Here is a 24,926-nt window from a genome sequence, read left to right as displayed (position 1 = left end):
TTTCCCATGAGATGGAGAGATGGCTCAAGATGCAAAGCCTTGATTTAATTTCCTGACATAATATTCACAGCCACTCAACAGACACTGTGCTTCAAGTGATGGCGCTGAATTACAATCACCCTCTTCATTTCAGAATGCTTTGCTATGGCTGGTCATCTCAAAAAGCTGAATGAATCTTGCAGCACTGACTGCATTTTAACATTAATGACACACTGTCATTCTATCCTAAAGATAAGGATTGAATTTAGCAGCTTATTAACAGCTACCTAAACATTTATTTTTTTTTTCTGTCCCTAGGTACAACCCGCCCCCCCAGAGACGGAGAGGTCCCAGGGGTGGATTACAATTTCCTGTCTGTGGAGGAGTTCCTAGAACTTGAGGAGAGTGGCACACTGCTGGAAATAGGAACGTATGAAGGTGAGGAGGAGGAGGATCATGATGATAATGATCATAACCGACACTTCGTGTGACTCATGATTGCGCAGGTGTCCTCATTCTCCACAGATACAATGAGCGTAGCAGCCATCACAGTGTTTCCTACATGTAGGCAGGCTGCAAAAGCACGCATTCAGTTGATTCTGATTACACAGAGCATGATGGGAGGAGATACATCCAGGAGACAGCAGGTCACTCCACATCTGCCCCTCTCACTCTGATTAGGACAGTGCCGTGCACCACTCTTACACTAACACACACCTATGTGGGTAAACATGCATGCAAGTGTGCGTTGGTGTGGGTAGATGCGTGTTTGTTCGCGAGGTGGTGTGTTACGTAGGCCTAAGTCTGATTTGCGTGTGTGTCTGCGCGCGCACGTGTGTCTGTCTGTGTGTGTGTGTGTGTGTGTGTGCGTGTGTGTGTGTGTGTGTGTGTGTGTGTGTGTGTGTGTGTGTGTGTGTGTGTGTGTGTGTGTGTGTGTGTGTGTGTGTGTGTGGGATTGGGAGGGAATGTTACGACATTAATCTGCTTGGCACCAGTTCTGCTGTGTGTTGGCACGTTTCTTCCTTTCATGCAGACAATGTCAAATACCTGTCCACAGGAGGCCGTGGCCATCGACACAAGTGGATGAAGGATGCATTCTTAGCAAAAGCTGTTTAAGATGTTCAAATATCTCTAAATATTACTTATAATTTCTTTGATTTTAGTGAGAGTTGACAGGGAGAGGGTACAACCAAATTTAAATAGTTTGACTTTTTGGAAAATGTGCTTGTTTTCGTTCAAGCATAAAGATAGATAGAAGAGCCATACCAGTCACAGGTATGTAAATATAAAGCCACAGCCTGTAAGCTAGGTAGCTTAGCTTAGCATAAAGGCTAAAGACAGGAAGACACAGACGAGCTCTGTCTAGAGGTGGCAAAGCTTTTCAGCACTGCAGGTTGTTTTTGGACAGAGCAGGCTACTCATTTCCCTCTGATTCCAATCTTAAGGCGAAGCTTATCAAACCGGTGTCTGGATGTAACATAGTGTATTGACCTAATGAGTTTTGAAAGAAAGACAATAAGTATATTTCTAACAGGCAGGCCGCAATGAATAAGGCATTGCTCCTTGTAATAGGTGTGAATGTTCTTCTTTAAGGTCTGGATTTTCAAACAAATTAGATATAAAAGATTAGCTGGCTTAGCTGGTAGGTGTATTTTTTTTTTAGCCATTGACAGAGCAGGTTTAGCTGTGCTCACTGGTTGAGTTTGAAACTGTGGTGAGCAAAGTGATTAATCGAGCACATTTTGAAAATGTCAGAGTTCACATTGGTATTACGTGATATGCATAAACCATTCAGCATAAACAGCATATACTAGCTAGAAGAGTACTTGAAAGCTCAGTTTCCCACTAGGCCCAAACCTCACGTTTGGACCAGCCTCATATTGAACGGCCTGTTTCTTTGTCTGTGCTTCATCCCTCTACTGAGTTTCATGAGATTTGGCCAGGTAGATTTTGCTTCATCTCGATGACAAGAAAACACCAAATATGTTTTCAGACAGTACTAAACACGTACTCGGTGGAGGAAAAATATACTGGTCCATGTTTTGGGTCAATTTCAGAAAAGCTTGTTGACAACTAAACTAATGTTTCAGACCGAAAAAGCTGCTAAAACAAACTGAGCGTGCTGAGCTGGTCCACTGTTTTGATCACTATGCTCTGAAGCCTCAAATACAAACTAAAATATTTTAGCTTTCCAACCAGCTTCATACTTCCACAATTTGCAGTCACACTGTGATCCAGCTTTATGTCGTTTCATCCCAGCGTAAGATTAGGAGGTTTCATAGATCCTCTGTCTGCTATCTCTGTGTCCCCAACTCTTTCATATTTATCCCCGTCTTCCTTTCTCTCAGTTTCTCCTTCTCCCTCCTTCTGTGTCTCTCTCAAGCATACTAATGTCCTTCTTGTTGCCTAGGTAACTATTATGGGACCCCCAAGCCGCCAAGGCAGCCCATCATTGGGACAGTGATCCTCAGTGATGCAGGCTCCCATCAGTCCACCCCAACACGCACCAAGTCCTACAATGACATGCAAAACGCTCGCGTAGTGCCTGCTGACGACGACGATGACGACCAGGCCACGGAAATGAACAACAGTTTTACAGGTAACGGCACCGCTGCAGATTCCAAAGTTTGTGAATCCGGCTTTCTTGTAGTGTGTGCTTTGCGTCTTCTCCACTGGATGTTTGTTTAAGCGTGTCTGAGTACACACGCATGTGCCCGAGATTAGGAACACAGAGGGAGAGAGATAATGTGTGTATGTTTATTATCCTCTCCTCTGCTGTACAGTGATGGGTGTCTGGTGGTTACATCATGTCTTTGTGATGCTGATTCCTTTTCTGTGAGCCTCCAAACACTGCCATCTGCCTGTGAGGAGGGGTGCAGTGGAGGAAGGTTTAGATTACAAACTGCACTCACAGTATTCATAATTTTCTGTCCTTGCCACCGTCTTGTTTATGTTTTCCTAACTACATATTTTTTCAAGCTTTTTTTTCTCACTAAATTCCCTCTAACATTTATTCACATTTACCAAATGTTAATATTTGTCCCTTGGTTGATGAAATCTTTTTAATGCATGCTGAATCTCAGCACATGTCAAGAGATTAGCTGTGTTTATGAATTGATTCTGAATACAAATACAAAACCAAAGAATAAGCCAAAGTTTTCCATCGTTCTCTTTCTTCTGAGAGGTCTATCCTGTTTTAAGTGCAAGAGATGGTGTCTTTTTTTTTTTTTTTTTTCTCTTGATCCTGTGAAACTATACCCTCTCTGTGTCCCCCCATGCTAGGCTGCCAGTGTTGAATTTGCATTTGATCAACCCTGAAAAGCCCACGGAAGTGGTGGAGGATATCTGGCCAAAACTGGGGAGCGAATGGGAGTGGGGGCTGGGATGACTAGCTTTAGGAGAAAAAGGCCTGTGGGCAGAGAGGTAAAATGGGTGGGGGTCAAAATGAGTTTGAGAAAGACTGTTACTGAGGAAATTAGCATATTCCTGTGACCCTTTTCAATACACTAGAAATGGGCGGGAGCCAAACAGAGTGAGGGAGAAGCACTAGGAATTTAGTGTGGATAGAGCTGCATGATATGGACTAAAGGGAATCAAGAGTGAGCATGTCTGTTTTGGTTTTTTGTTCTTTTAAATCTCTTCTTTTCCTGCATGCATGAAACATGAAACTGTGTTTTTTGTTCTTTTCTGTTGTTGTGTGTCCTTCTTGTTATGTTACCCAGGATCCTTAGTGCGTAGTCTCTTTCCCTCTCCTTTGTTGTGCGCAGGTAACCCTAACGACCAGGATGAGAGCCGCGGCGGCATTCTCCGGCCGTACCCTGCACGTGACAATGCTCTGTCCTGTGGTCTGAACAATGCGGCCACCTCTACTGCAGAAAGTGGGCAGCAAACCCTCGCAGAACCGCAGGTCTCTCCAGAAGACCCGCTGGGACCACTGCCTGAAAACTGGGAGATGGCCTACACTGAGAACGGGGAACTTTACTTCATAGAGTATGTATCAACAGCCTGCAACGCTTAAAAGTTTAATGAGCTCAACAGAGTCTTGACACTGCCTGTTTATACATTTCTCGCCATTGCTCACGCTGTAGTCAGTCTTTTCTGTATTTTACCTGCATTATTATCCCTTTTGTTCGTCCAGTTGCTTGTCTTCCCACTTGATTTGGTTTTAGGCCTTCCCAGCTAACCTGCCCAGCCCCCTGGGTGCTACTGCTTTCCTGTTAATCCCTGCATGTCCCGATCTCAAAAGGAGATCACATCCTGATCACCTGACTACCTCCACCTCTCTGTCCTCTCTGCAGCACGGCAAAGGCACAACACCAGGACATGGCTGTGTATTTTCAAAGCTTGTATGTTCATTTCTGCTATCACTGAATTACAGAATGTTCTTGTTTAATAACTGAGGGAAAAGTCAGGTTGTTTATTGTTTATATCCTGCCTGTGCCTCTCTGTTCTGTTCATTTCTGTTTGCAGCGGACACCTTCTGTCCTCTGCAAACTTGCTGATGTGTTTTTGTTTTGTTCTTTCTAATGCTCATAGATGCATTTGTGTCCCCCTGCTGTGCTTTTATATGTCAGTCTGACAGCCTGTGTTGAATTATTCGGTTGTCGTGTTTGCTTCCTCTCAGCCACAATACAAAGACCACATCATGGCTGGATCCTCGGTGTAGAGACAGAGCCTCCAGGCCACTGGAAGAGTGTGATGATGATGGTAAGCTTCCACTCCTCATTTACAAAATAAGTGTTCATCCACACTTCTGTGTTGTGGTTCAGAAACAGTAGGGGGTGTTTGAGGTTACAGACGTGGGGCTCCTCTTGTTTAGTGAGTGATGCCGTTGTTAATTTCTGGTGCTGTTTTTAGTGCTTTCATTTGGTTTTGATTGAAAGATTTGCTAGAAGTTGGAATGCGTTACATTTGTCTTGTTCCAAGAACCATTGCCATCAAAACACAAGATATAATTTTCAAATAAACAAAAAGTTTGATAAATTCCAAATGACACTTTTGTTTACTGCTCACACCAAACACAAATTGCATAATTGCACCATCAAGTGGTGAAATCTAAAATGGCATGCTGCACCTCACTAGATTTCTCAGGTTGTTTTGAGATGTTGTTATATCCAAAGATAGTCTCTTTCTAAGGGCTCTCTGTCTCCCTCTTTGTCTTTCTCTGAATGATCACTTCATTCCTCATTTGCTTTGGATTCCTCCATCCCTGATCCAATCTGCTATCCATCCCTTTTTTTTCTTCATTTTATCTTCTTTGTTTCATCCTGCTTTCGCCTTGGAGAAGAAGGGATACACACAGAAGACCTGGAGAGTGATCTAGGTAAGGTTTTTGAAGGTTTTGTGGAGGATATTTTGCTAGATTGGGTTGACATTGTTTCAAACATGCCAAACAAGAGCAGATCAGTTTGAAATCCAAGGTGCTGGATTCTGTCGTTTGTCTACAGAAGGAAGCTTATTTGATTTAGAGTAAAGAGAGCTGCAAGGAATTAAAAGAGATTTTTCAACATGCATGACGCTCCAGTGCAAAGTTATATTTTCACCTCATGCTTTGCATACTGCTGAGGGATGATGAGCATAATATCTTCTACTGCATTTTGTGAAGTATTTTCCCTCTAATTTCTCATGACATTACCAAATGTGAGAATACAAATGCTAGACTTGTCAGATCAGATGTTAAAAAATATTTAACCTGCCGCCTCCAAAGTACAAAGTCTATATAATTTCTGATTTCACCCATGTGAGAATAGGGCAGATAATTGTCCGGAGAACAGTGAGTGAGTGGGTGGGTGTAATGTCTCCTGTACAATCTACCCAGGCAGCAAACTTGCCTAAACCAAATGAAGCGTTTCTGGCAGTGACACGCCTCTGATGTGGATCGTTTTTTGTTAGCTGCATGTAAGAGAAGGCAGCTGCAAATAATGTCCCTGCTTAATTTCTTCGACATCGCCCCCCCAGCTTATGTGTGAAAACAGCTTCAGATCAGGGATTAGTAAATAAAACCATCCTCTGTACCGTCATAATTTGCATCTTGGTATGTGTCGATTTTTTGGCTGTTAGTTTTATTGTATTTCCTGCTTTGCTGTCCAAATATCTCCCTCCAGGCTTACAGCTTGTAATGCAGCCACACTGTTTTATCCAGCACATGCATTACAGTGAAATATCAGAATCAGAATCAGAATCAGAAGGTTTTTATTGCCATATGGGTGAACAGGTTCACAGCCTTAGGAAATTGCTGCGGTACTTCGTGCGTACAGAAAAAAAAACAAATAAGTATAAAAACTATAAGACAATATACAAGTATACAAATTGCAAATATACAGAGATATTAGAGCTATAACTATAGCACAATATTACAAAATTACAAAATATACAGTGCAGAGACTAATTAAAAGATAAAAGAATGTAGACTATACTGTATGCTGTATACTTATATGTTGTTGATCATGAACAAGAAGCCTTATTTATCTGAAGTGCGCTAGCACACATTTGGAATATGTTATACAGAGGTTTTGCCGGGGACACAAGTTGATATATGCACTCAGAGTTTCTTCACAGGCAGGCAAATTGCTCAGCTGCTGATTCTCATCCCATTTGCAAGTAGCACAAACAGCCCTGTAATGGAATGCGAGCTCAGTCTTAAACAAGACTTTGAATGTCTGGCATCGAGCCTTTAGCACTGCAGGCTGCTCAGATGCCGACAGTCTGTGATTATTGATTGTGAAATCCAGACTCTTATAAAAGTGTTTACTGGACTTCAGAGAAGCCCACAGGAACACAAGTAGGTAATGCCTTTGTCTGAAATCAAATACAGCAAGACATGGGAACCGAGATGCCAACATCTTAATGGAAAGTGTCAGTTTAATAGGTGCGTGTCCATTTGAAACGTGGTTAGGTCTGTGTACAATGTGTACACAGAGGTAGTGATGTAATGTGTGGTAATACTTCGCAAAATAACTGCATCGTGCTTTTCAGTTTTTTATTAAATGATCAGACCACATTTACAAGCACATGTCGTGCAGACTTGTTTGAAGCTGTTTGGTATTTTTATTTTCTCAGTTATTGTGTTTGGCCATTAATGAGGATAGTAAAAATTACAGGCAGCTGGAGAGACATTCAGCTAGTTATTTAATAATACTTTGGTGTTACTGGTGCCTGTGTACTGAAATCCACACTACCTAGAAAACAGAAAAGTTTAGGCTCCACGTATAGTTTTACTAAAAGTAATAAAAACTGAAATTTTAACATGGAGCATGTAAAAGTGTTTTCGAGTGCTCAGGAGGACAAAACCACAACTATAATTTATCCCATTTTGGCATGTGTGTGATAATCCATGCTGGTATAAAGGCAGTGTGCCCTCTCAAACATTTCCAGTGAAAAACCAAACCAAACTATCACACTGAGCTCTGCTAATGACTGGGGTGAAAATGTAACATTGTACTTAATGCTGTGTACCATCTGTTTCAGAGCTGCCTCCAGGATGGGAGAGGATAGATGACCCAGTGTACGGGGTGTACTATGTAGAGTAAGTGAATCTCCTTATTGACACCTTGCAAAGACAAACGGGGGGTTTCTCCTGATTAAACACCCTTTTACAAATCTCTTCTCTGCTTAGGTGAATCTGAGGCTAATCAGTCTTTGAAGTTATTATCTTGTTCTCTCTCCCTCTCACTGTGTGTCTCAGTCATATAAATAGGAAGACTCAATATGAGAACCCGGTGGTGGAGGCGCGGCGTCGAAAAATCCTCGAGCAGCAGCAACAGCCGCAGCCTCCAGAAGGTGAGCGGTATATCCGAGGTTCGTTTCCTGCCCTGGCACGGCACCATTTCTTTCTTTCTTCATGTCTGTCAGTGTCATGTCCTTCTAGTTTGTCCAATACTCTCCAGGGCTTTGGCCAGACTGCTTTTCCCTGAATTGATTTGACTTCAACTTACTTGATGAGACCAGTCAAAAGTTTGGACACGCTCAGTGTCCAAACTTTTGATTGATTGATCCTAAAATAAAAAGGATTAAAAATTGATTTTCATAAAGAGGTTTTACAAAAGTTGAACTGGCCCAAGCCAGGAGTTGTCTTTGATGTTTAGGTTTTAATTTATGTGATTTATAGTCATAAATGCCATTTTGTATTTGATCATTTGCATTACCATTAAAAGACAAGGATGAGATTTTTACTTAGCGATTCATAAAACTTTGATTGTTGGCAGTTGAGGGTGAAAAGACTGAAAGAGGTGAGGTAAAACTGCATGACGTTACCAGTTCAGGACAACGATGCAGTAGTAAAATGTACTGAAACACAGTATATTGGCAGAAAATTATCTGGCTTGCATGCAGGGACGGGCTGGGGTTGAAATTCAGCCTGGGAGCTTGGTTTGGAGAGGCCTTTTATCTGATCGTACAACGGAGCCGCAAAAGGGGGAAAAAGATCGTCAACCCCCCACTTAGCTGGTGTCTCGCCCTTCACCTCTCCTAATGGTGTGCTGGCTGGGGTTGCAGTGTTCATTTTGACAACAAATTTTGATTTAGTTTTAGTCATAGTCTTTTGACAAAAATCTAATTTAGTTTTAGTCATAATTTAGTCATCTGAATAGTTTTCGTCAAGTTTAAGTCGACGAAATTATCTTAAGAATACAGTGGACTAAATCTACAGTTGATTTAGTCCACTAAAATATAAAGAGTGTAAAATGTAAATGCTTTTTCTTCAGTTCCCTTGAATTAGTCATTATACACACTTACACAAAATTAAACATTTATTAAAAGTTATGGAATATTATTAATATTAACATTAGTGTTTCACCTGCTTCCCACACACCTGATCATTAACACCACCTTACTGAGATAATACCAGCATTTTACAGCAGGACACGCTCTGAAAGGTACAGGGCAGTGTTCAGGACTAAGATCAGGAAAGGCTGATCCACCGCGGTGTGGAGATTTCCTCTAAACACAAACGCTAAACTGGGAAAAACACTTTACCCTGCATGACAATAAACTGCTTACCTTTACATGGAGATCTGGGTGACTGGTTTGCAGATGTCATTTAAGATTTGTCGTGTTTTTACCCGAGATAGTCGCCACACATGGTTTACACATCGTTTTGTTTGTCACAACGTCAAAGGACAAATGTGTCCATACATCGGCTCTTCTCTTTCTCCCTGCTGACATTGTTTACATCACTTAGTTCTATCGGAAGTAAAGACAAATCACAGGCTAGTTTGTCCTTCCCGGGTTTAGAGCAAATTTGCGCAACTGTGCGTTTGATTGGATATTTTCCTAACTTGTCCCGTCCTGTCACAAAATTAAATCAGTTCTGATTGGATTTCGTCCCTGCCAAGCATTTTCGTCTCGTTTTCATTCACTGACGAAAGTGTCAGTTAATTTCGTTATCGTTTTTACCCTTTTAGGTAGTTTTTATTTAGTTATCTCGTTTTCGTCATGAAAAAGGGCCGTTGACGAAAACTATGACGAAAATATTTCATCAACAAAATTAACACTGCTGGGCTGTTGTGTTTGTAGCCCCTCCTGATGAAAAAAGAGCTCTTAGAGCCGAAACGTTCGCGACCGACCATCACTGCCTGCACCTGTGGCCGCGCCAGCACTGCTGTGCTTAATTGGGTTAAAAAAAAAAAAATTCTGATCACCGGCCTGGAAACGACCGGCCGTTAGGGAAACCTCCCGAACCTCCCTATGGCCACCCCGCCCCTGCTTGTGCTATGTTAATGTAATAGCCAGTATTCTGCCTTTAGCCATATGCTGTTTTCTCTTTTTTTTTTTCGTGCTGCCAATCCATGAGCACACTAAATTGGTTCCAATATCTTTCCAAAAAGTAACTTTTGTCTATTATTTATTCACTCCAACTCCAACATGATCAACTCAATTTAAGTCCCTATTGTTCGAAGTACACAAATAAATTAAATACTGTGTATTACTATCTAGTGTAATGGCAGAGCAATACAGGCACAGCAGTTGTGTTAAAGTTGCCTCCAGTGTGAAAGTTGTCTTTACTTCCATAAGAACATTGTAAAACAAAACTACCAATAATTAATTCAGCATACTTTAAAAAGCGCCACTGACTGCATGAAAACATTACTCTCCACACACTCCGCAGCCCCCAAAATGTGATAACAGTATTTCACAGTTTGCATGACGTAAGTCAAGGAATAATAGAACAGCAACATCCATTTCCTATTAATTGTTTTCATTTTTTAACAGTACTAACACTCACTGTGTAAACAGAATGTTTGTAATATTACACTTCTGCAATAACAGATATAATTTTGCTACATAACCTTTGCTGAGATCAGATATCAAAAGTATCATACGCACAACAAAAAACAGAAGCAGAAGCAGATAAGTACAAATAGTACTTGCTTGAAGCTCTGGTTTGTGTGCATTTTGCTGTTAAGTGTTTGTGTGCGTGTGTGGCATGTAAATCCACCTTTGTGTTGAGTGTGTGTAGATTAACACGTGAATACGGATGTGTCCATACAGAGTGGATAGAGGAGCACTCCTCTGCAGCAGCTCCACTGGCAAACTACGCTCCAAATCATCTGGAGACCTACAGGGACCCACAGGTCCCACCAACTCTACCTCCTGGCCCTACAGGAGTCAAACGTAAATCATTATATTTGTAGACTATATATTTAAATTCTTACTATTTGTTTTTTTTTTTCTTTTCTTCTAAGTAGTGTATGTGATTGTTTCAGTTTCCTTTTTGTTTGTCTGTTTGTGGGCGGCATTGGAGTCAGTTTGAATCCAAGAATTTCTGGAAGGATTTTATAATGTTTACAATGGGGCAAAATTGGACATTTCACATCATCTTCAGGAATAAAAACTGAAAAAATAGAAGACGCTGTCATGATGTTCTCAAACTAATCACAAACCAATCCAGCTAGCCTTCTGGATCCAGGGACTTATTTCACACCTATGTGGAAGAAATTTTTAGCTTTGCTGAGAGATAGTCTTGGACTGCTGTTTTTTTCCGTTTCGTGCTCTTAAGAGGCCCAAAACGGGCAAGTCCACTTAATAGCCTTAAATGATACATTTCATCGAACGGTCAGTTTCTGAGAAAACAGCTTCTTTTTTCAGGTATCTAGCAGATGCCACAACTTTATTATTACACATTTATTACACTTTTTATTTTCTTCATTTTTAGTCATCACATATTTGACTGCAGTAATTTCATGTGACTTCTGAATACATGCAAGCCATCTGAGGGACAGAATTCCCACCATACCTTGAATGTATAGTATGTGGATGGATATGAGGATGAGCCTTGTTTCTGCCCCACTCTGCAGGGGGGAAGCCTTTCTTCACAAGAAACCCAGCAGAGCTGAAAGGAACCTTTATCAGCACAAAGCTGAAGAAAAGCTGCCGTGGCTTTGGTTTCACTGTTGTTGGAGGAGACGAGCCAGATGAATTTCTGCAGATCAAAAGTCTGGTGCTGGATGGGCCTGCAGCTTTGGATGGCAAGATGGAGACAGGTGCAGTACATTACCACCACCCACAGAGGGCACTGTTTTCATTTTGAAAACACTGGTGTCATTCACTGAATCCATCCATCTATTCTTTGAATTTAACTGCCACACAGCTGTGACTAATGCCAGATATCACTAACTGTGTAACATGAATTTGACCTAAATAGGGGTTTTAACTGTGCAAATGACAATATCCCTAATACTGTGATCTCTCTTTGTGCAGGTGATGTCATAGTCAGTGTGAATGACACCATTGTGCTGGGCTACACCCATGCTCAGGTCGTGAAGATCTTCCAATCCATCCCAATTGGCTCCATGGTGGACCTTTCCTTATGCCGTGGGTACCCACTGCCCTTTGACCCTGATGACCCCAACACTAGCCTAGTGACCTCAGTGGCGATATTGGACAAGGAGCCTATCATTGTCAATGGACAAGAGACGTTTGATCAACCTTCCAACCAGGCTGGACCCATTAACGGCATGCGTGAGCCACGGCCGCACAGCCCCTCAGCTGAGGTGGCGTCTAACGGTTCCCATGGCTACTCCAGTGATGTGGTCACCCTGGCCTCATCCATAGCCACCCAGCCCGAGCTCATCACTATCCACATGGAGAAGGGAGACAAAGGTTTTGGCTTCACCATTGCTGACAGCCTGACAGGGGGAGGTCAGAGGGTCAAACAAATAGTGGACTATCCGCGGTGCCGTGGCCTAAAAGAGGGAGACATTCTGATGGAGGTCAACAAAAGAAATGTCCAAAATATGAGTCACAACCAGGTGGTGGACCTGCTGAGCAAATGTCCCAGAGGCAGTGAGGTCACTATGCTGGTGCAGAGAGGTATGTATTACATGTCAAATAATATGAAGAGATGCAGGAACTCGAGTTTTGACATGAAAGACTGAGATCAAATACATAAAAGAATATACTGCTGAAGAGACAACAGCTTGAATAGTTGGCACGCAAAGAGTAAGACTAAAAAAGCAGGAGAGAAAAGTGAGGAAGAGAGTGGGTGGCAGGATGAAAATTGCTCGGACCAGAGTGGATGAAATGAGAAGAGGTAAAGGGACGATGAGCTGAATTAGAATGACTGTGTGACTGTGGACGAGCAGATGAGTGTGGGAAGGAGTGGGAGGATGGGTAAGAGCTGAGATGGATGAATGAGAGGGGAGGAGAGGAGGAGCACGTTAGGTCAGGGACTCGTATATCAGAGTCAGCCTTCACTTTTACTATCTGATGTTGGTTGTTTGACATGTTGAGCAAACGGTGTGACTTCCCATCTTCTGCGTTTCTCTGTTTTATTCCCAAATTACCCTTGAAATTACTTTGGTCCTGAAAGCATCCTGAAAAGTCACTGTTGAACTATTCTGGCTTCTGCTAGGTTGTTTTTATTTTTGTTGATGTTATTGTGGATTTTTCATTTCTCAGCCTGCTCCCTGGCCACTCTGCTGACCTGAAATGACTCGAAGCGAAACGTTTTTCTCACTGAAATGTCAACAAAATATTTTGCGTGTCAGAGTTTAAAGTATTCACGTGGCTACTGAGTGACATTGAAGGTCCCTCATTTGTGTTGAGTCCTTATTGTTGTTAAATTGTCATTCATGCTGGCTGACCCAGATCTGTATTAATGGCAGGTTGCACCCCACATGAATTATGTCCTCTAATGAGCTGACCTTGTGCACTGCTGCTGGAATAACACTGCTGTATTGTGTTAAATGTCAGCATTATTATGGACCAGTGTGAGAGTAAGGATAATATGGATGCAGAGCAGTATTCCCTCTGACAGAGCAGAGATGGGAGAGGTACAGAAAGAGGGTAAATGGGAAGGAGGCCACAGCCAGTCACTGAAAAGGGACTGACAGCAGCGCAGATCATCTCTTTTAGATTTGATATCAGCTTGCCATGCCTGAGAGTTCAGGTGAGTGACCAGGTCCTGAGGCACAGAAATTACACAACCACAGGGAGCCAAGCAGTTCACAAAAGAAAAAAAACCCTTGCTCTTAGATGCATAAATATTTAATGTATTTTAACATATTTTATATTTCAATTTCTTTCTCTCTCTCTTTTTTCTTTACAAAATAAGCCAAATAATTAAATTCTATCTAAATGAAATATATTAAAGGACTAAAAGAATTTAGCTAAATTTGACAAAATTGTGTTTCAGAAATAGCTGATCAAAGAATTAGTATATCGTATGATACATGGTAGTTTTTTTGGCAATGGTTCGCATACAGTGTTTAGGGATTTATACATTTTAAGGTGGTTAGAGAATCCTTCCATCCATCTATTCATTTTCTTCTACTTATCGAGTTCAGGGTCATGAGGCAGCTGGAAACTCTCCCAGCTGTCATAGGTGTCAAAGTGGGGTACACCCTGGACAGGTTGCCAGTCGATCACAGGGCTGCTGTCTGAGAATAACATTTATAACTGTGAGATAAATGTTGTAAAAGCCTCTAAACCGAGACATGTCCAAACACTGACACTTTAGAGATTTGGTGACAAAAGACAACCTCAAGCTAAATTCAGACAGTGTCCAAAATGAAGGCCTGAATGCTAGCGATGTGACTTATATCTACAAGCATACAGAGTGCACTGGCTAATGCAACATTTTTTTAGCTATGTCTAAAGCAGATTTAGCTAAAGACCACCTTATGATAGCATCAAACTAACCATGCAAGTGGCTTATTGAACACCCACTTTCAAACTCTGCTTTCATTGCCTTCATTCACACAACTATGTATGCATTTTGCATGGCTGTAGTGGTAACATGCTAACAAAAGCCATTCACAGACAGTTACAGTACTATGCACACGTCCTGAACCTCCTCATTTTTTTGTTTTTTGCTAGGAAAAAGGGAAATAGGTGCAGATATTTACATGTGCAAACAGACATGGGAATACCATGTGTAAGGCAAAAAGCCTTAACTCTCTTGGGCAAGATTTCTTGTAATTTCTTGAAATAGTCTTCAGGAATAGTTCTTCAGGCTTCTCCTTTTGTTTTATTCTCTATCAAACCGTGGCAGGATCTCCAGTATGTTTTACAGATGATTGTATACTGTCACCTCTTCTTCTTGCACATTGACAGTGATTTGAACCAAAAATTTCACTCCATGAGACCTGTTGTCACTGATTTTCAGTCCAGGTCTTGTGTAATTTGGCATACCTCAGCTTTTTCTCCCTGCTTCCCTTTCTTAAGGATGACTTTTTGACAGCCACCCTTCCACTAAGACCATTTCTGATGAGGCTTTGGTGAACAATAGATGGATCAAATGAAAGGCCAGATGCACCATCAGGTCCTGTGTCAGAATTTTGCTGTTGTGTTTTGTTTTGTTTTTTTGCTTTTTTTTTTTTTCTTCATATTTCTTAATTACATGACTTTCAATTACTGTTCATTTGCTGCAGGTAATTTAGGTCTCCCAGTTCCTCCACTTGTCAAATTTCCTCAAATTTTTTAAGGACACACTGCATGTGCCAAGTTTTCATCTAATAGCTTTTTGGGAATAGATCACCTTGTGGTGCAAAACTGTGTTATCTTTGGCATTTTTTGTAGATTCAGCTAAACAAATTTGACTGGCTGCTTGTAACAAATTGTCTAAAGATACAATTAGAAATTGGTTCTTTGCTAAGTTGCCTGTTATATATAGACACAATACTGGTTCATCTTGTGCTTTTATATGCTTGGATGATTCCTAAATCAGTGTTGAGTTGCTTAAAAATCCAAAAAACATTCTGAAAATGATCAGGTACAAGGACCGGACTGAAAGTGATTGCAAAAGCAGCCAATGTCCAAAGAAAACCTTTGTAAGAGCTTCACAAAACCTGGAGAACTATTGCTCAGGACCACTTAAAAAATTTACAAGTATGGATCCTTGGAACCAATTAATTTAAAATAATTTAAAGTAATTTAAAAATGTCATTATGGAAAATTACTTATGAGTAAGTGCATGACAGATTAACCAATAAATGTGAAAAATAGTCAACAGCTGTGACTGTATTTTTTAATATTCAATCTTGGAACTGAGATTTGAGCTCTGTTTTCTGTGTTAGAATTATGCTGTAACTTTTCAAGTGATTCCTCGCAGCTCGCACATAATTGTTCAGAAACAAGAGCTAGAGGAGCTAAAAGGAGCGAGATAAGAGGAAAGCAGAGGATAAGAAATATGAGACCCAGGGATCATGTTTTGAGACACTGGAGGTGGAGGATTAGAGGAGAGTGTGTGAGATTTGCTGAACAGCACTGAAAGTTCAGCAAGGGGAGAGTATATGAGGGGATTGGTTTTTGAGAGGGAGAGGAGGAGGAGGAGGAACAAGGTGGACTTCAGCTAGAGGAGAAGAAGTCTAATCTGTTCATCTGTGACTCATCAATCTGCGCCGTCTGACTCAGACTCAGCAGAGTCCGGTCTTAAGAGAAGGTGCAAATCACAAGGTCAGAACATCACACACTGATTTATCACCAGGATTGTTTTCCTTCAAATATGACAGCTATTTTCTGTTTCCCATGCTGACTGCAGTTTGGAATCTGCTTTTTTCTTTTTTCTTTTTTTTTTGCACTGAAGTAGCATTTATGGAAAATATTGTGTGGCACATCTATAAATACATCCTCATAGCATGAGAAAAAATACAAAACAAAATTAAAAACTGAACTTAAGACAGTCTTTATTATCAGATATGCACAACAAAGTAAGAAAACATCTATTTGATGCAGCACTCTGAGCAGCAATGCTGCTCTGAGGCAACATTCCTGCATTCCTGCTACCATAGTGCTCCCTGTAGTGACATAACAGTGAAATGAATGGAGCCACACTGGAGATAGTTTTTCCTCCAAATGTGTAGCTGTCAAACATCCAGAGCAGAAGTTCTCAAAGTTTTGGTGACTGATTTAAGGATCCTTCATATAATAAATAAAAAATAAAATTTAGCCAGTGTTTATTTTGGTCCCTAAAGATTTTTTGAATCTTTTTATATATTTTTTTATAACACTAAGGAGGCGGCTGTTGCATTTTTTTTTTTAAACATCTTCTGTATTTATCGAAGATGGGAAGGTTCAGTTTGCTGTGATGACTAGGACAGAAGTGAAGAAAAATGCTCCTTTAGTCACCTTCTGTGCTGCTGTATCATACCGTGACATGACTGTGGATAAATTAAATGTACTGTAGTGTATCATTTCCTCACTGCACTCTTGCTCCACTGTTGGCCCTGTGGGCTACACTCGGAGAAGCCTGGATCTAGAGGAAGGGAGAATGTCAACATGTAATCTGTGCAATTGAAATAGCAGGCACAAAAGGAGACTGTGCAGGTGAAGGAAGTCCATGTTAAACTCCTGCAAAGCAGAAATGATTAAAAATCCAAAACATAGTTTGTCTTCGAGCCACGCAGGTATATATATACCTCAAATCTGGAAACTCAAAGTCTCATTTAATCAACCCTCATGTGACTAATGTGCAGTGTGAATGTGTGGATTGCAGGATACATTTTTATTTAAAACCTTTTAAGTATATTTTAAGCTTTTTTTTTTTTGTCTCAAATTTTTTAAATAAAACTTTAAAGATAACATCTGGCGTTCTCAGCTCCAGGATTCCTCTAATGTAAAGGAGGACAGGCCAGCTTTGACTCCTCCATCTTGTCTTCCCATCGTTGTTGCCATGACAATCGTGCACAGAGCTCTTGTCCCCTGAGAGACGGCGAGAAAGAAGAGAGAAAATGAAAATATAGAAGGAAGGGAAATAAAATGTAGAGGAAATAAAGGCAGAAGAATAACAGATGAAGATGAAGTGTGGGGCGATATAATTTAAAGTAGATGAATAGAGAGAACCCTGCTCGATAATGGGACAATTCTTATATGTAGTGCAAGGACAAATATTTACAGATTTGGCTCAACTAAAGAGAGCATTACTCATGTTGTACGCCCTCTGACCATGTATATAGAAAACCTGGAGGAAGGACTGTTTGCACTCTTCACTCTGTGTGGGCTCTTCATAGACCCACCAAGGCCACAGCATGAGTTGCACATTGAAATAGTGGGCCATTCACAGTGCTGCAGATTCAGTTTAAAAAAGCTCAAGCTTTTTCACTGCTGTCACTCCAGGATAAAAGAATGCCCCTCGCCCCCACCCCCTGCATACGTACTTTGTACCCACACAACAATGCAAAAATACTGTGATATATTATTGCTTTGAAATGAAAAATAGCTACATTTGTCAGGTTAGATCCGCTCCACTCAGGTCAGACCTACTCCATCATCCACGGTATTTGTTTTACATGCATACTTTTCAATCCACTGAACAAATATCTACTGGTTTGTGCTAATATTGCTGCTTCATAATGTGAAAAGTCATTTTCACACACTGCAACATAGCGAGTGCGCTGCATCAATAAATGTTTCTAGACAGTATAAAATGGAGGTGCGTGTAAGAATGCAAAAGTGTGATGCAGTCAGATGGGACAGTAAACAGTCTTCAACCTGCCAGCTTCCCAGTACAGTGTCCATGTGATGTCCGGTTACACCCATATGAGAATAGCACAGGTAACTGTCTGGGAATTCAAAGCAAGCGAGTAAGCTTTAGTGTTCAGTAATTATCCCATTAACATCTTTATTTGTAATTCTGTGTGTTGTCACAGGTATGCTTCATTCTCTACTGTAAAAGCATCAGAAGAAGCTGCCTCCTTCACACTGATGCTCAAAGCCACTTCAAGATTGTTTAAGTCGTTCCCCATTTGAATGCTAATGGACGCTATCGTAGTCATTCTGCCCTGAGGTTGCCTCAGCATTAATAAATGCAAGCCATTTAAGTCAGTCTTTCCTTCTTAACTGTCATTTCAGAGTCTTTTAAAGAGAACTGTGTTTATTATGGAATACAGAGCATAGCTTTACCGTTATTCAGCAGGATTACGGATCAGGTGCACAATGTAAATGCTGCGTGTCTACTGTATGTATGTGTGTGCATTCCTGCTTATTCGTCAGTATTTTTGTCTCTGCATAAATACATACCTTCATGAATGAGTGCCAGGCCGATATTATATATAACATGTATTAATGGATGTATTCACGAATGCTTTATCTGAGTCGCGTGTGTGCACCAACATGCAATCCACATATTTATTTCATTGCTGCTCATAAAAGTTACATTTGAGCAGATCCAATCAACTATGAATTCCACGTATGCATCACATCAGCATCACAGTGCCAGATGAAGTTAAGCAGATTTAAAGACCGCATGTACGATGATGCGTTCACACTCTGCAGAATGTGAAGCGGCTGTTCTAGCTGACACAAGCTTCAGTGGATGAATTTAGAGCAGGGGTCAATACATGTTGGCTCCTCTAATTCTTATTCCCCTTTAGTTCCACGCACAAATTTATCAGCCGTATGGCCACAGTTGAGTTCAATTTCTATATGCTTAATGCTGATTATGTTGACCTTGTTGCAGCTTGCTGATTTTCAGAGGTTGTTTAAAAGTTACGGATCTTCACTGACCTTCCACACTGCAAGGGCCACGCTGCTGGTGTAAAAGTAAACCATTATTAATGACATCTGACCTTGTTGTGAATGTCCTGTGTTAGACACACCCACGAAAGCAATCATCCTGGTGCACAAAAAAAATAAAAATAAATAAAAAGCATTCCTCCACATGTCAGCAGCTGTGAGATGTTCCACTTGCTCCACTAGCTAGCCCCCCATAATCTGAAGGAGAGAGAGGGAGAGAAAATAGGGATAAATTATGAATCGTGTAGAGAGAGGGGCTTTGCGGCAACAGAGACTTTTAACATTTAATGATTTTTTTGCCAGTGCAGCAGAAAGAGCCTAAGATGGATGCTTGCATGTTGTTGCGTGTGTTAATGTCACTGGAACTTTCCATTAATAACCCCATACATGCTCGTCCATGAGCTGTTTCACATTTTTATTTGTCTCTGCAACATTGATGAAAGAAGATCAGATCAAAGATCTGCAATTATGTTGCATTGCTGCTGCTCAGTCCTTAACAAAGCGGACTGCTGCCGTTGTATAAAGAACTACTTGACTGCCTTGGCAACGGCAACTCCTTGTCCCAGTTCCGCCTCATGTCGTTCATGCCTTCATTTGTCTATTTTTGTCTCAACATACTGTACCCTAGTAAGTGTCAGGAAAAGGAGATTCGGGCTGGGAAAATAGTTTTCTTGGAATGCAATGCATGAGGTGTGTGCAGGTTAAGCAGTCAGGTGGAGTCTGAATAGATAGGTTGGTCTTAGAAGTAAAGGAACATACCCATTCAATAACTGTTTGATTGTGATGGATGGGTGGAAAGGCTATTATGTGGGAATGTATATTAGTCTGCTGTGAATCATCTCTCCTGACAGCTGGCTCCATGTATTAATATTTCATTAGCACAAATGAGACTGATCTTCTTGGTGATTCTTAACACTGTGTTAACTGGCACATATATGAGAGAGAAAGAGAGAGAGAGATGGAGGCACAACAAGTCATGGTGCACAGAAGAAGAGACGGGGGAGGGAACAAGAAGGAAAGGGCAGAGAGAGAAACCTTCTCATTGTAAGCATTGAGCAAAACAGCGGAGTTGAGAAGAGAGAAAACAGCTCTGTAGTTACTAAGAGGATGTGCATAGTAAGGCAGAAACTCGGGCTTTCCTTTGACATGGTTCTCAAACTGCTGAGCCCCTGCTCTGTGGGTAATAGTTGAGATTCTGTCAGGGAGCTTCTGCTGGAGACAGCTGTGGTGCAGACAGTGGAGGGAGGACGGTAGCTGCTTATGAGGACCTGTAGCTTGTACCAGCAGTACAAGGCTGCAGCAGCCGGTCAGCCTGTCTAATGCAGATAGATCAGTAGCTCTTCTTCTAACAGCACGGGTGAGAGCGCGGAGTGGAGCAGAGGGGGGAGGAGATCACTTAGATTAGCGAGCAGCCTAGCGCAGTGTGTTGCTCAGAGAGAACGCAACAGAGAGGGGGAGGAAGAGGAGACAGAGCCGGGCCAGTTGAGCTCTGCTCTGCAGCAGGAACCAAGGGTTCATCTGTTTGTCCTGGCGAGTTTTTAATAAGAGGGGACAAGCCGAGAGCACCGCAGGTCATTAATGCTCTCTCTGTCTCTCTGCCGATGTTTTGCAGGAGTGGTGCCAGCCAAGAGGAGTCCAAAGCTGGTGGTGAGTACTATCATCTCCAGCACTTTCGTGTGTGTGCATTTTCTTTCGTTTTCCAGAGTGAAAAGAGTGCTATTTAAAGAACAAAGGACAGACATATGATAGCTAACTCCCACTTTACAGTATCCAGAGCTTCAAAAATTCTTCCCATTGTTCCTACTGCCATCATATTGCTTTACTTCTTTCCCAGTCTGCCACTTTGACTCTTCCTGAATGCTTCTGTCAGTTGTTTTTTTTTTCTTGACTTTTCTTGCCTCTGTTTTGTCATCTTTTTGTTTTATATCCTCTCGCTTTATTTCTGTATCCCTCCACTCCTGCCATGCTGCCATCCTGTGACTGATTAAGCATAGCCTAGGCAGAGCAGTGTAACATTGACCAGCTGTTGGGGAGGGCAAGCAGTCACAGCTGAGGGAGGATGGGAGAAAGGAGCATGAAAAAAAGATAGGAAAAAGAAGGAGAACGAGAGGGGGAAAGACCAGTGTGGAAATGGTTTGGCTCACAGCAGTAAATCACTGCGATAGCCCAGAGATAAAGAGGGAGCACTGAGGCTAACAGACAGGGAGAAGGGGGCAATGACTCCAGAGTGAGCTGGAATCAAACAGGAGGAGAATTGGGAAAGCTGGAGAGGAGATTGCAAAAGATTGCAATGTGTCTTGTAGTTGTTATTGATTGATAAAAGAGACTAAAAAGAGCCAGAAAGATGGGTTTGGTGAGCAGTGCGAGGGTCTTTCAGGGGCCAGTGCAGCTATTCAAGAGTTTCAAGAGCAAATGCTTCCTTGTTTCTACACCTCATCTCAACCTGATGAAAAGTCAATACAGTCTTCAGAAGAGATGCCAGTGCAGTTTCAAATTACTGTCACCCTGTTTTACTCCAGGAGAGCCACCAAGTTGTGGTAAAAAGATGTCTCCTTTGGGCAGGTTCACCCAAGGTCAGTGAAAGGTTCAATTCCTACCAGTTGAGAGGCAGAAATCCTTGTCCTGTGTCTCTTCATCAACATTAAAAGCCTCCCCTTAGCTTGCTGGATATTAGGATTAGGATTAGTTTCAAAATGGCATTCGTCAGAGCTGTGGGTGCCACCTATTCAGGTCACATGGTGTGACGGATGGAGGAGGGGTGGGCACTGTAAGGGGGTTGAGTGGGACCAATAGTGGCCCAGCCTGACTGTCACTTTGGATTAGCTTTCCACTGAGGAAAAGCCAGTTTTCCCCCCTCTGTGTTATGTCAGTGAAATGTCACGCTGCATGCGACTTTGTGTCAGCCCAGAAGAACCGCTTTGCCTCCAGTTCAGCATCTAAATAGATGCTCACAGTAAACTCCCATATGCAAGAGAGACTGTGCTGTCTCAACTCATTAAGCAAGTCTGCAGTGATCAAACACAAAGTCAATTTCGCATGGCTGTAATGCAATGCATTACTGGAATTTGACCCTTCATCTCATATAGTGTGATAAGTGTGAGGCTGGGAGACTTCTCTATCATTTCTTCTATTATTCATATCAGAAAGAATGATCCAGTTGTCACATTTATACTTTTTTAATATTAGAATTAGTAGTAGTAATTTTCTCAGTACAGTCACCAAACAACCTGTCATCTAATGAACTTCTACAAATAATAATGGGGTAAGATATATGTGCATTTTCTGTTTGCAGGAATAGAACAAAAAGATTACAGAAAACCATAAGAGGTGTAGCAGCACTATAAAAAAGCATAGTTCTCTTTCATCCAATCCAGCATTTAGACTCAGATCAGCCCTGCATTAAAACAGTGCAGTGGGTTTTATTTTCATTGGTGCTTAAAGCACGTGATAGAATTAAACATGACTCCCGGTTTAGTAGTGGCTCTTTGAATCTGAAGGCTTATCAAATGTCAAAGCCAAGTGACTCTTAAGGAAACTACTAAGGTATTTTAGGTGTGTCATCTTACTCTGTCCTATGATTATGACCATGAAGTTAGGAAATATTAAAAAATACAAAAGTAATCCACTGTTTACTGTCAAATTTTGCTGAACAACCTTACATATTTCTTGTGCTTTATCAAGCAAAGCCAGAGCTGGTCTAAATGCAAACTAATGTGCAAAATGACCAAATACTTTCTTTGGAAACAAAAAAAAAAAAAATTATTTCATAGTTTAAACTGCCACCTATTTACAGCAATTTCAGTGGGGTTTTTTCTCTGCAGTTGAGATTTTACAGTTTGCTTTGAAGCCAGATGGCACACATTCCTGTTTCAACTCAGACCAACCTTGATTTTGTTTTCATGCAGAGAACCTTCTGCATGAACAAAGAATCACAGGGTTTATAAAAGGCAATATCTTTGTTCATTAAAATTCCCTCATATTTCTTTCTGTCTTTGTCTCGCAACCATGGAAACCAAGGCAAGATTTTTTTTTTATTTTTTATTTTTTTTTTTTAGTGGGAGATGTTTTACTGCATCTAAAAAAGATGACCTTGGATACTTTTCTTTCTTTTTGTCCTCCATCAACTCTTTTCTAACTGATCTTGTTTGTCCTCTGTCACCCTTAACACTGACTCATTTTCTACTTTTACATTTTTTCCTCTTCTCTCTGCCCTCTATCTCCATCTTCTGCATGCATGTTTATATCCACCCCCATCCTTTACACACACACACACACACACACACACCTCACTCTCTCTCTCTGTTCTGTCCACCCAGCACCAGCTAGAAAGAAAAGACAGCCAGAGCAGCTCCCAGCACAGTGTGTGCAGTCATCGCAGCACCCACACTGATTCTCCCAGCCACCCACCCTCTGTCATGCCCAGTGAGGCGGTGGCTCCCACTCCTGCTGCCCCCACCCAGCCCCTGCCAGGCCTGCCCCCTCAGGACCCTGCAGATGGCACCCTCACCCTCCAGAAGAAGCCAGACCCCTTTAAGATCTGGGCACAGTCCAGGAGCATGTATGAGAGTCGACGTGAGTAGATTTTTTTTTTTTTTTTTTAAGTAATTTGAAAGTTTCGCAAACTTTAGAGTTTAAACATTCAGGAGGGCTTATTCTTTATTCTTTTTACTGTGTGTAAGGATGAGTACAGCCTGTCAGGATAGATGTGATGGCTTAGATTCAAGATAAAAACTAAAGAAAAAGATAATCTCCTTAAGGATCTGAGGATTCTCGTCACACATTTTTGCATCGTTTTTCTTGCTTTGTCTGTGGGCTTTTAAAATTCTGTGCTATAATATTGCTTATTGTGCTTTTCAATTAAATAATGTTAGATCACTGTCAATTTAGTGGTATGTAAAATGGTCTGCTGTGTGATTTGTGGATTAGGCATGGAGTTAGGAAAGAAGATTCAAACTATAACATCTGCGGGTCCCTCTAAAGCACAAAGACACCCTGGAAAAGGCTGATTGTTTAAAGTGGATCAGAAAATGCATTTCTTCAGTGTGGGGTTTATGCCTATTTGTGTCTTTTAATGTCTTTTGTTTGTTTGCCCAACAATTGTGTGCTTACCAAGTCACAGCTGATTCTGTGACAAAAGGTTCCTCCAAGATAGAAGTGTCCTTGAAAACACAGAAAAGAAGCTGACAAGTGTGGTGGCGTTTGTGCGTGTCAGTCACACACACTGTTATTTCCAGACTGTGTGATGTGATGTGTGTGTGCGCGCACTTGACTGCACATCATCCAGTGCAAAGACAAAACGTCACCTTTGCTTAAAGTTTAAAAGAGGCCATAGTTACGTTATTAGCAGCCAAACAGCTCGTGTCGAACCGTGTTTAGTGAAGGGAAAGAAGAAAATTTAAATCTGGGACACCAGAAGGTAGGCAGCCTCTCCATAAAAATTCCTCAATATCATTTACAGTCATGACCCACGCTTACATAATCCACAGGGTAACACTGTAGGGTGTCAAACCACTTATGTGTCTCTAATGGAAGAGTGCGAGAAACAGAGACGTGTGCGATATCACCCAGAAGAAGTACTCCGCTCGCCTGTTCTGGCAGAATTACATCTTTCACACCTCCTGTACCAGTGGTGATATTTAAGAAAAGGGTGGGTTTATATGGGCTGTTAAAAAAACAACAACAACTGTATTGCCAAAGATTGCGCTGTAATGTAGAAGGTGATGTCTCTGGCAGGTCTGTTGTGTTAGCTTGTCACACATTTGTGACTGTTCCCAGCCAGATGTGCAGGCTGCCCACATCCTGTGTATTGCAGTGTATTAACAAGCATGGCTGCCTGTAGAATCTAGGACTGCTGCTGATTAAATATTAACTGGGCCTGGAGAGGTCTGCTTTAAGCTGTAGCTGATTGGTATATCTGTTTGATAACCCCTGAAGGAGCCACAGCCCTTCTTTTTCATTCAGTGGGGGAGGAGAGGAGACACAGTGAAACAAGAAAG

The 24,926-nt window shown here is 41.4% G+C and overlaps 1 protein-coding gene across 14 annotated transcripts in view; it reads left to right on the top strand.

Annotated features, from left to right (window-relative positions):
* LOC115782448 (membrane-associated guanylate kinase, WW and PDZ domain-containing protein 1-like) overlaps window positions 1-24,926 on the top strand; it is a 96,550-nt gene that overhangs the window by 56,657 nt on the left and 14,967 nt on the right. For 4 of the 14 annotated variants that reach the window (XM_030732605.1, XM_030732602.1, XM_030732612.1 and 1 more), the window contains 13 exons: window positions 298-417; window positions 2,390-2,578; window positions 3,702-3,969; window positions 4,278-4,325; window positions 4,604-4,686; window positions 5,264-5,302; window positions 7,447-7,504; window positions 7,664-7,776; window positions 10,468-10,590; window positions 11,274-11,459; window positions 11,677-12,288; window positions 20,543-20,577; window positions 23,247-23,502. In XM_030732605.1, coding sequence (XP_030588465.1) covers window positions 298-417; window positions 2,390-2,578; window positions 3,702-3,969; window positions 4,278-4,325; window positions 4,604-4,686; window positions 5,264-5,302; window positions 7,447-7,504; window positions 7,664-7,776; window positions 10,468-10,590; window positions 11,274-11,459; window positions 11,677-12,288; window positions 20,543-20,577; window positions 23,247-23,502 — 2,130 coding nt within the window. Of the gene's footprint in view, window positions 1-297; window positions 418-2,389; window positions 2,579-3,701; window positions 3,970-4,152; window positions 4,326-4,603; window positions 4,687-5,263; window positions 5,303-7,446; window positions 7,505-7,663; window positions 7,777-10,467; window positions 10,591-11,273; window positions 11,460-11,676; window positions 12,289-20,542; window positions 20,578-23,246; window positions 23,503-24,926 lie in introns of those variants that run through there. The other 10 variants (XM_030732616.1, XM_030732603.1, XM_030732610.1 and 7 more) reach the window with 8 other exon arrangements.

This window comes from Archocentrus centrarchus, chromosome 7 (genome assembly GCF_007364275.1).
Source record: "Archocentrus centrarchus isolate MPI-CPG fArcCen1 chromosome 7, fArcCen1, whole genome shotgun sequence".
NCBI classification, from domain to species: domain Eukaryota; kingdom Metazoa; phylum Chordata; class Actinopteri; order Cichliformes; family Cichlidae; genus Archocentrus; species Archocentrus centrarchus.
Note: the sequence above shows the minus strand (reverse complement) of the source record. Positions and strands in the feature narration are given on the sequence as shown.